The 11,941-nt window shown below is 42.8% G+C and overlaps 1 protein-coding gene across 1 annotated transcript in view; it reads right to left on the reverse strand.

The window, feature by feature from the left end:
* Positions 1-11,941, reverse strand: part of CCDC13 (coiled-coil domain containing 13) — a 26,285-nt gene that overhangs the window by 4,025 nt on the left and 10,319 nt on the right. The window contains 8 exon segments of the mRNA XM_009075380.1: positions 2-24; positions 3,020-3,148; positions 3,956-4,039; positions 6,223-6,359; positions 7,160-7,366; positions 8,890-9,066; positions 9,596-9,760; positions 11,239-11,343. Of these exon segments, the coding sequence (XP_009073628.1) occupies positions 2-24; positions 3,020-3,148; positions 3,956-4,039; positions 6,223-6,359; positions 7,160-7,366; positions 8,890-9,066; positions 9,596-9,760; positions 11,239-11,343 (1,027 nt within the window).

Raw genomic sequence — 11,941 nt, forward strand, 5'->3', positions numbered from 1 at the left:
ACTTTACTGGTGCCTTCCTCCACTCTGACAGGCAAAAAAAAGAGTAGTTCAGCTTATTTATGTCACAACTACGTCACATCAGTCTTCATGCTGATTCCTGCTTCATGCTGCATAGCTCCTAACAGAGGGAAAATAATTTTCCATGCATCCAAAGGCACAAATCCCACTGAAATTGCTCCAGACGACATCTTCCAAATTTGCAAAACAGAATTAACTAATGAGTACAGTTGGAAATAATGAGTTTATTAATGGAGGTTTCCTATAGATCCCATAACACTGAGTACTTGTGTGAATTCACCACTCAGATTGAACAGGAAAGCTGCAGATTACTGAGATCTTCCGTTACAGGAATAAATTGCATTTTTAAACACTCTGGGAAAATTTGGAAGGAAAATAGTTTATAAAAACACTGTCTTGCGTCAGTTATCTGCAAGGAAGCAAAGAAACTTCATGTTACTTTGAATAAACTTGGCCATTAGACATGACCGTTGAAGGGAGTGGAAAAGGAACTGATGGTTCACTCCACAGTACAGCACAGAAGAGCAAATTGCCTCATTTCATCCTGCATAACATCTTAGAAAATTAGCTACAAAGACCTGATGTGCACCCACAGATGCAGTCAGTGGTGCATCTCGTGGGGCAGTGCCTGATGCCAAAGGATTTAAAGGAGTTTAAAGCTACAGAGAAACACAAATTGACTCAATGTATTGTTTAGTGTGGGATAAAAGAATTTCCTTCCTGACCCCATGGGTGAGAGCTGATTAGTCTCTGAATCAAAAGACTTCATTAGTTTATTTCCCTCCTAGTTGGCATAACTAAAAAAATATTACAGCTATAATAAAATTATATCACTGTCTTAAAAATCCAGTTACAGGCAAGGCTCGACCGCCTGTGGCAGTGAATTCCCAGGCTGGTGACTTGCTATGAGGCATTTTATTTCACTCAGTGGCTCTGAACTCACTAAGCTTTCATTGGACCAGGTGTTTCTCCAAAAGACGTGGAGGAAAAATGGCAAGATAAGTCATTTTTTTGTGAAATAATCTGCCAATATCAATAATTTAAACTAAGAACGCACACCTACAGGTTGGGTGGAGAAGTAATTGGGACCAGCAATGAGGAGAAAGATTTGGGCATGATCATAGATGAGAAACTCACCATGAACTGCAGTGTGTGCTTGCAGCCCAGAAAGCCAATTGAATCCTGGGCTGCATTCAAAGGAGTGTGGGCAGCAGGGCAAGGGAGGTGATTCTCCCCCTCTACTCTGCTCTCCTGAGACCCCACCTGGAATACTGCATGCACTTCTGGTGCTCTCAACATAAGAAGGACATGAAGATGTTGGAGCAAGTCCAGAGGAGGCCACGAAGTTGGTAAGAGGACTGGAGCATTAGCTCTGTGAGGACAGGCTCTTCTCTGTTCAGCCTGGAGAAGAGAAGGTTGTGTGGAGACCTCATAGTAGCCTATCAGTATCTGAAGGGGCCTACAAGGGAGCTGGAGAGGGACTCTTTGTCAGGAGCTGCAGTGATAGAACAAAGGGTAATGGATTCAAATTGAAGGAGGGGAAATTTAGGCTAGATATTAGGAAAATGTTTTTTCCTGTGAGGGTGGTGAGACACTGGCACAGGTTGCCCAGGAAAGTTGTGGATACCCCGACCCTGGCAGTGTTCAAAGCCAGATTGGATTAAGCCTTGAGCAACCTGGTCTAGTGGGAGCAGTCCCTGCCCATGGCAGGGGGGGTTGGGACTAGCTGATCTGCAAGGTCCATTCCAACCCCTAAAATTCTATGATTCTATGAAAATGCTGTAGAAAAATCCCACTCTTAACCATTCCCGGTACTCTTGACCTAAGCATTATCTGTGTTACCTGAGCTCTGCTGAGCTGCCTCGAACAGGGAAGGGGAGGAATACCTGCTGTCTTTTTACATATATTCATGTTGAAATCTGACTGAAATATTAACCTGAGGTCTTCCAAGAGTTATTGCACACAGTCTCACTAAATGTATGTTACCTGCTTGATAAATGTGTGCCAACTGTGGAGCTGCTGAATCATCAGTCTGTGGTACATTTTACAAGCAACTGTGCATTTCATTGACTCTGTTCTTCATTATCCCATAGTGGTGACAACCCCATTTCAGCTATTCCTCACACCTCCATCCTCATCTGATTGCACAGCTCTATTAAAGTCACTGGGCTTACAAACACAAAAGGATGTCTTCCCAGCATGTATTTCTAGGATTTAGCCCTTAAAAGCAACTTTTTCACAGTTACTTAAAAAAAAAAAAAGTATTTTTCTGGCTGTGATTGATCACACAGGCCAAAAGTTATACAAGTGAAAGTGATAACTATTGTAAAATAAAGCATGTAAGCAAACAGTGCTCATTGTATTGACAAGCACACAGACAAAAATATACTTCCTGCAAGCTGGAATACAGATTTGGGAATCAAAGAGAACACATTCTCTAACTGGAAAAAAAAAAGCAGTAGTTGAAAGGTATCTGAAGAGAAAAGACTTTGCTTCCCCTACCCTTCTAAAACATGGGTGGCTTTTAACATCCTCTTACATTGAACTGAACAATAGAAAATAAAGTAAAATTAAAAATCACTGCTGTGCTTCAGAAAAACCAGAATAAATTCGTTTAGCAAAGGATCAAGCAAAACTTAAAAAGAATATGAAAAGCTTAGGGAGAGAAGTCAGATTATAACTATAATTACAGTATTTACTACTGATGAAGAACACTGCTGCCTAAATAATGCCACACATATATAAATACAGAAATTCTAGGTGCAGCAAGCTTGAAGATGGCTCCATTTTTTCTGCCCTTTGTTCTAAAGGAATAATAAAAGAAATGAATCATCAGCCAGGCAGGGAAATTGAGCAGAAAAACTGTAAAAGCCCCTATTTAAGGAAAGGATCAGCACGACAGCCTGTGGTGTACTGTACTGCAAGCTACAGACTCTCACATATCTGAAGTGTTCCCTAATCACAGCTTCTCACAAAGGACATTGGCAGGATGAGGCACTACCTTTTCTGCAGCACAGTCACCAGCTCCAGGAGCCTGTCTCTTTCCACTTCAGCAGCCTGGCAGAGAGCCTTGTGCTCTGTGATCTGTGTCTGCAGCACTTTCCAATCGGGGCTGTCAGTGCCAGTGAGCCTGAAAGCAGCAGAAGCACAGAGAGTCTGTTTCCCATTTCACAAATGAAAGCAATGAAACAAAGGCAGGATTTGAACAACATATCAGAATACACTTGTCTGATGATTAAGCCAGAATGCAGAGTCAGGCTCACTACCTCCCCCCAGCATCAAGCTCTAGACTGCAATAAATAGAACAGAAATATTTGGAAAATGAAAAGTCATGGTGAAATTCATTAGAAAGGTGTTTTCTTTCCCAAGGATGTTCTCCCTTCCCATCATCCCCAAAACCAAACTTCCACCTCTGACCAATTCACTGGCACTGACTCTCTTCTTGCTGCTGCTGCCAAAGTAAAGGAAGATTCTATCTCCAAAGGGCTACACTAAGCTATTAAATGCCCTGTATTGGTTTCCTCCCTCTGAAAGGCACCAGGCAGCACTAGTACAAGGGCTGTTCTTGTGCCCAATATGTGATGAAAGGAAGGGGCAGTTTTCCCATGTATCCCATTATTATGTACTTCATTACTTCTCTGACCTCTCTGCATTCAGGAATATCTCCTTTAGACCAAAAAGCAGGAGAAATCTTGGTGGTTAGGGGTAAAAATGGCAAAATGGGATTTATGGGGTGTCAAACTAGCAATCAATTAAAAACTTAAGAGAGCAAGAAGATGTTAGAGCCTGTGCAAGAACTCCTTTGCAGTATCAGGTAGAAGGGATGGTGAAAGAAGCTGTTCATTACAGAAACAAGGCAGACAAGGACAAGGTTTGCAGCAGCTTGATGAGACTGGCAGGACACCTCCCTGGCTGCTGCTGAAGTGTCTATACATACCTTCCAGGTGGGATGTTATTACTGAGAAAGAAAGGCTTTGTGGCTGCTGATTCCACGAGTGTGTGGCCCATCTTGGACACTGTGCTGAGAGGAGGAAAGCTGTTAGGCACTGGGCTCCACACAGGGCAGTATTCCAAGAACTCTGATTTCCCAATGTCTGTTTATTGCTGCCTTGTAGGGAAGAGCACTCTCATGCTACAACTTCACCCCCCACTGTGAGAGACAAACCCAAGTGACTGTGCTTGTTTGATGGTGTTTGCCAAGTGAACTCTGCAACAAGCTGCACAACCTTACTGATGTATAGAAATTCCTCATGAGGGGAAGTGGAGGGGCAGCACTGCTCTCCAGTGACCAGTGAGAGGACCCGAGGGAATAGCCTGAAATTGTGTCAGGAGAGGTTTAGGTTGGATATTAGGCAAAGGTTCTTCCCCCAGAGGGTGGCTGGGCACTGGAACAGCTTCCCCAAGGCAGTGCTCACAGCCCCGAGCCTGACAGAGCTCAAGAAGTGTTTGGACAATGCTCTCAGCGCATGGTGTGATTCTTGGGGATGTCCTGTGCAGGGCCAGGAGCTGGAGTTAATGATACTCGTGGGTCCCTTCTGACTCAGGATGTTCTGTGATTCTGTGAACTGGTATTTCCAAATGCCCTTGAAAAGCATATTTTTTCTGAACCCTTCTACTCTGTGAAGCTCCTCAGGAAGATCTGTCAGGTTCAACTGTTGTAACTGATACCACTGGAGCATCACTTCCAGTCTGAATGAGTTTTATGCATAAGGATATGTGTGTTGGTCTTCTGAATACGAGCTCAGCTGCCTAAAGGCAAGTCTCTGTAGAGGGTAAAGCCTTAAGAGATCATGGAACAGGCAGAGCTGCTTTCTAGGCTAGGAGTGGTTCATCTTAAAATCAAGTTAAGGTTGATAATGACAGACTGGGCCCAGTCTAAAAATGCAAACTTTCACTTTGCCATCTCCAGGGAGCTTTAGCACCTATTTATAGCATTTTTCATTTCATCTTTCCTTATAGGAAAAGATAATTCACTACAGTAAAACAGAATAGAGAGTTCATCAGCATATTAAAGCTAATGGAAGGAGTGAGCCTTGCTGACCAAATTATTAACAGCTCTCAGACTTCTCAGAACCATTCACTTACCCACCTGACACGTCAGCTCTTTTCATGACAGAGCTGTTAGCCATATACACAAGCAATAATTTATGCATTGCACTTAGTGGTTTCTATAAAGCCTTTACCCAACATAATTTTCCTGCTTACCATCAGCAGACATATGAAATAAAAAAAAGAGTGGATAAAATAGAGGTTTGCTCCTTGTGAGCACAACTTCTGCAGAGTTAGAAGTGGGAGAATAAAGGCAGTCAGAAGGCTATAACACTGGAGATGAAAAAACTTTCAATTTTTTAAACCAGAATTTTCTTAAATTTTAGAGTAATGCTCTACTTACTTGGGGATACAGCTGACGATTTTAAAGCCAAATTCTGTGTCTAAAGTAATGTGGTAGGAAATTACACAGAAAAAAATGAGTTGCCAATTTAACTTGATGAAAAATTTCCACCATCTCCATAAGATCAGTCTCAAATCCTCATTGTCAATTAGACCATGAACTCTTCAGCAGCAAACTCAGCATTTTAACAAGAAGAGATATAACTTGCTCTGGTACCACGGTCCCTTTACACAGCCAGAGTGACCCAGAGTCACACCAGTGTAAACAAAAGTCAGATTTACTGCTGTGTTAAGATTAGTGTAATTTACGCAGCCCTCAGTTAGGCTTTACAAAGGGCGTTTGTTAAGAACAAATGATGTGGTGTGTTTTCAACATTTCTGCAAGTAAATCCTACTGAAAGTGTATTTATTGATTTAAATAATGCACCAGTGATTTAGTGCTTACCTAAAATGGCATTTTGTATTAATTCCCCACCCTGCTCACACAAGTCTGCACACTAGAAGCCTCATTTCTCATAAGAGAAAAGACTCACAGGCACTTAAGCTAACCACATAAACATTATCTGAGCTGGAGCAAGAGAATTAGCTGCACTACCCTCATGCCAAATCTAGTAATGTCTGCAAGTCTGTATATCTCTCTCTGTTCCAGGATAAAAGTCCAAGAGATAATGTGATTAGAGATTCCCATATACTGTACACAGGCTGCCACAGTTGCTGGCACAAAGCACTTGTTGTTTGATCAAACTGCCTGGGAAAACCAGGCTACTGAATTACTCACAGCACATGTAAACATTGACATTAAGGTCTTCTTACCGAGCAGATCCAATCCTTCCAACCTCCTTGCTGCCTGAGGCCAGAGGCTTGAGCAGAGTAAAACCTGCATCTTCTGTGTGCTCAGAAGGAGATGTATCAGCAGCTCCTGAACCATCCCATTGCTGGGCAGATTCCTTCTGTTAATGTTGGAGCAGGTTATAAAACCAATTACAAGGTTCAAAGGAAAAGAGCTGCATCAATGCCTAATCAGCAGCTTATGATTATGACCACAAGCACTCCAGAACTTTGGGTTTACAGGACCTCCTCAGAAGCTTTTGTTTAATTTCCACCCATTGCAGGATGAAAACAAAGCAGAAATCAGCAAAAAGTGCAGTTTCACACGAAATCACAGGGTGCAATCAGAGAGCCCACAGTGCAGCACCACTGCCAGCACAGCTGGTTTGTGACCATAACCCAGATTTTCTCCTGGGTTCAATGCTCTAACCCCCATTACTGAGCTATCTGGCAGATTCACAATCTCACCACAACCCTATGAGGGTTTTGGATCACTGGGAATTGGATACCTAAATACACTTAAAACCTGACTGTAAGACAGCAGGTGCTGGGTACCAGGGCAGCCTGCTGAGGTTGGTCTAACATATTTGTTTGCTTCCTTCCTTCAGCAGCCAATGATGCTGAACACTGACAAGTTCCCACTGCAGCCTAACTCTTGCTGTCAGCCAAGTGACAGCCTTGACACAGAGCCACATGTGGATATGATTGATACTTCTATGTTTTCTGCTGCTTAAACAGCTTGAAGACAAGTTATGTACAAACAGAAAAAAAGAATTCCTGCCTTATTATTCCATCAAGAGAGACTGTCAGTAGGACAGGTATTAATATTGAAAGCTAGCAACCATCTCAGATAACAAGGGAGAAGTGGAAGAGCAGATCTAAAATGATCACAAAGAGTGCTCCTCTGGGTAATGTGTTCTACCTGAAGTGTGAGTTGCCCAATCTCCTCTTCTAGTTCTTTAATCTGTGCTTCCCGTTCAGCCAGAATCTTTCTGAGCTGCTCTATCAGGCAGTTCTGATTCTTCAACTCATTGTTCCATTGCTGTCCTTTTATCTGCCAAGACTCCTCCTTCTTATCCTCCTGCTGGCTCAGGTCCTTTAAGATCTCCTGCATTTGCTTCTGCTGGTTCTGATAAAACAGAAACAACAAGTGAGATTTTCACTTTTGTTCACAATGATACCCCCCAAGACAAATACCCATTTAGGAATGCCTGGGCAAGCCCCTGCCCTGCCCAACCTACTCCTTGGGGTGAGCACATTGGTATCACTAGGGCTACCTTAAGAATTTGGTCTGTTATGTTGACCTCAGTAACAGAGAGATTCAATTTGCTGGCAGCTTTGCCACTCAGTGTAGCAGAAAGGAGAGCAACAAATGCCAGTCTTGGACAAAGAGAGTGACTTTTCCATTAATTGGATGACAGTCAAGCTTTCAATGCCTTTTTTTGATTTGGAATTAGAACACAATCAGATTGTGTGATAGTGACATTAAAGGATGAGGGTATTATGAGGTGACAGCTATAAGACCAGACTGCTTCAACAGTGGGTTTTGGAGGGTTTTTTTCCATACTGACAACCTAATACCTGTCAGACAGTTTGTTCTGTCAGGCCAGCAGACTGCAAGCAAGGTGCTGCTTTGATGTAAGGGGTAAAACAGGCTAACCATCCCTTCCCCAAATAAACTCACACATTTCTGTAATAATTTTAGTGAGAGTACTCAGACTTGGCAAAAGGGGCAACTGTTACTTGGCTCCTCTAACCTGCTGGTCAGCACCTGTATGCCCCACAGTGCCTGCTGCGAAGAGGGTGAATACCAGCTTAGGTGTAAGCATATCTTAGCCAAAACCTACACACAGAAGCAAGGAAATCAAAGTGGTTTGAAACTGAGGAGGAGCTGGATGAGGAAACACAGAACTAACCCTACTAAGAAGGAGCATATTCTCCAATATATATATTTTTAATTATTTTAACTGAGGAAGGCTATTTAGAACCATGGCAGGAACAAAGGATCCTGCATGATCATGACAGCAGCCACTTATTTCTTTCTCAGCATCTTCAGTCCCTGCTAAGACTCTTGGTTTTGAGGAGGCCAAATCCTCTCAGCTCCAGCTACTGCAAGTCAATGTGCACAGTGTTTAGTACTAATGGTTCAGCTTGTGTGTTTTGGGCTGTGTAACACAATACATGCAGGCTGTGTTACAAACTAAAGAATTCTTGCAAGACTGTAGGCATTCTAAGGAAAAAAAAATCTACCAGTGGAGTTGAAAGCAGAATTATAGACTCATCAAGGTTGGAAGAGACCTCTAAGATTATCAAGTCCAAGCAAATACGGTCTAGCTCCACGGGTCAGGAATGAAGCCCTTTCTCTACCTATTAGACAATCCTCTTTCAATCCTTCTGCAAAATGTTTCTTCCAAGCCTTGCAGCTTGGAGCCACTTGACTGCAGCTGCTACACCTGCAGCCTTTACATGACCTGATCCAAAATGCAAAAGGGCGTCAGCTGACTAGGAAACCTCTGACTGTCACAGCTGCATTCATCAGGCTTCTACAAACCCTAAGGTTGTCTGTGTCATTCAGTGACATCATGTTTCATCACATTTAGAAAGAAGGTTGATCTGCAGGGGTTGGGACCAACAGACAGAGTCAGACTGTACCAGTAAGGCATCTATGAGCTCATCATCATGATTTCCTTTCTCCAGCAAGGTCACAATCTGTCCCTTCAGGCTTTTCACTTCCCCATGCAGTACTTTGTTCCTGGCTTTTGATGCATCAAGGGTTCTTTTCACTTCCTCATGACTTTTTTGGAGAGCATCATGTTCCTTAGCAAGTTTCTGCAGTGAGGTAAACACATCACAGGCAATGACAGTTGTAACCTATCATCAAGCCCCAGGTGCTTCAGTGAGTGAAAGGTATCACACATTACTTGCTAGAATCTAAAGCAATGGAACTGGCATACAGTATCATCCCTAAGGAAGTGGAGATTATAAATGCTACTGCTTGCTGCCTGCGTGTCAGCATCCAGTAAAGGTCTGTATGCTCAGGAATACAAGAGGACTAGGTTCATTGTCAATTCTGTTCAAGTGGAGAAGACCATAGCCATACAGACATAGGAGGTGTGTGGGGTATATTTGTATTTAACTGTGCACGAAGAATGCACACCTGGCCAAAGAGTGAGAGGGATGCTATGGAGTTTGAATGCAGCTCTAGCACAGCCTATCTGTGAAGTGTGGCAGAACTTGCTCTAGCTGATCAGGTTTGTGAAATGGTCTCTGGGTAGGGTTTAACATACACCTTGAGGATATTGCAAGTTATTACACACTACACATGCCAACAGGACTCTGTTACTTCACAAGCTCTTACCTCCAGAGCTTCTTTCCTTTCTCTTTCCAAGTGGCGAATCTTCAGCAAGTTCTTATCTTGGGCTGACAACTTCCTTGGATCAGCAAGTGCCCACAGTTCCTCATCAGTCTCAATCAGTGACATTCTAGTCTTGTTTTGACTCAACTTATTCTCCAGCTGTCGAACCTAAGGGGCAATAATCATAGAATCAACTGGGTTGGAAAAGACCTCCAAGATCATCAAGTCCAACCCCACCGTGGTTACTAAAGCATGGCACTAAGTGCCATGGTCTAGTAACCTTGAAACGTCCAGGGATGGTGAATCCACCATCTCTCTGGGCAGCCCATTCCAATGCCTGATTACTCTCTCCAAAAAAAAAATCTCTTCCTGATATCTAAGCTAAACGTCCCCTGGCAGAGCTTGAGTCTGTGCCCTAAATGACAATTCACCCAGAGCCTTAACCAGGAGGATGGCAGTCCAGCATCAAAGAGAACATAACCAAGGGCATGTCAGAGTATAACATCATGTTACTGTTAACTAATAGAGCAGTATCTGTTCTTTCATATTGATATTTATTACCTGCTAGTAAACATGCAGAAGTTTATGGCATCTGTGCAGGAAGGAGACAAGACACCAGACCTACAGGAGACTCAGGACACATGGGACATCTGTGCCTTTTTGGAGCCACATGTGGAGGCCAGGCAGATGCTCCAAAGCATTTGAATTGCCATACTGTGGAAGTAAGTGGACTCAGGCCCTGCATGTCACCTCCTCACTGCAGACTTCTTTTATAGTCAGTAGAAGGAAGCAGGCACTGCTACAGCTCAGTTCCTCTGCCCTGTTCTGGAGGTGCCTTCTACAATAAGAAGCACCTGCCTCACTTTTGAGACAGTGACTGTATTTACAGGATCCCCCACTGACTACTGAAGGGGCCTGAGGAGAGTGGCTCAGAAAGAAATCTCTGCATTACAGTAGAGAACAGTATGTAGTGTTCAGATGAAGCCCAGTCAGGGGGTATAACAAAAGGAAATGTAATTTGCTCAAGGGAAAGCAGAGGTTAACAATCTCAGTCAATCACAGTGCCAAAACCACAGTTTGATGGAATATAATTAAACTGCAGAAAAATAGGAAAATTAAGTATCAAATTGCCTGAGGTAAGTTTTAAGATGTAAACAAAACTGCCTCTCTGTCTCCAGCTGACATTTCAGCTAGATTCTGCCCTTCAGAAGATTCAAGAGTTAAAAGATTTTACTGAAGCTCCCAGGGGAACAACTTGAAAATCTTATCTGCTTCCATTCTTCCCATCTGACTTGACACTGAACAAAGGTGTCTAAGTCAGAGCACAGGCACTGACAAGGCTCCTTCTGTACTCAGTGGAGAGAGGCACCTTCAAAACACCCTGGGATTTTAACTAGGCTGCCGCAGCTCTCCAAGGTCACTGAACTCCCTTCTTTGACACAGATGTGAAATATTTCCAGCTTAAACACTGAAGCTTGCATGGCTGCAATGGAGTAATTAACATAGCCTGCACACACCAATTCATAAATGTTGAGAATTAATGAGGAACTAACAGTAGCTTTTCCTTAAAACTGAGGCAGTATCTATACTTAGAAAGAGAATCCTAACTCCCAGCTGACACGGCACCATGCAGGGTCTTGACTCACCCTGCTCTGGAGAACCAGAATTTGCTGGGCTCGTCCACGCCAGCTGCCAGAATTGGTCAAGAGACTTTGAATATTCACATCTTCACCAACTTCATTTGCTAAAAGCTGTGAAAAAAAAGGGATTAGCATCAACAATGAGGCTTAAGTAGATGTGCTGGGTGAGAGGAGGAAAAGCTGCTCTCTCTAGCAGCAAACAAGCATTGCTAAGAGTTTTCAGTATACACAATTAGTTTTTGATATAATGAATACTTAATCAGAACTAAACAGGAACTTAGTAGTGATATTGTCTTCTACACAGCCTTGCCATCAGGAATTGAGCCAATCTCCCCTGCAGAATTCTGACAGAGCTAAACTTGGTATGAAGAGCAGTTAAATTATTTATAAAAAGGTCAGCAGGGTTCTATTTTTAGGACCTTATTCTGTACTCTGATCTGCATTGCAGGTCTCCTAGCCAAAGTAAGGAACCCAAAGGAAACAGAGCACATAGTAACACTTAAATCCACCATGAATTAAAGAGGAAAAGGTTGTTCTGGATGTCACTCCAAACTGTTGAAACACATGCTTTAGTTCAAGCATGGTGTTGAATCCCATTGATTTCCATGGGACTGAAATCTACATTAAAAGTAAATACATAATTCAATGTTTGGAAAAGGAGGAATGAACCTGATTGTATGCTTAAAGTCAATCTCAAATCTGTCCTGCT

This window comes from Acanthisitta chloris, unplaced genomic scaffold (assembly GCF_000695815.1).
Source record: "Acanthisitta chloris isolate BGI_N310 unplaced genomic scaffold, ASM69581v1 scaffold20555, whole genome shotgun sequence".
Lineage (NCBI taxonomy): Eukaryota > Metazoa > Chordata > Aves > Passeriformes > Acanthisittidae > Acanthisitta > Acanthisitta chloris.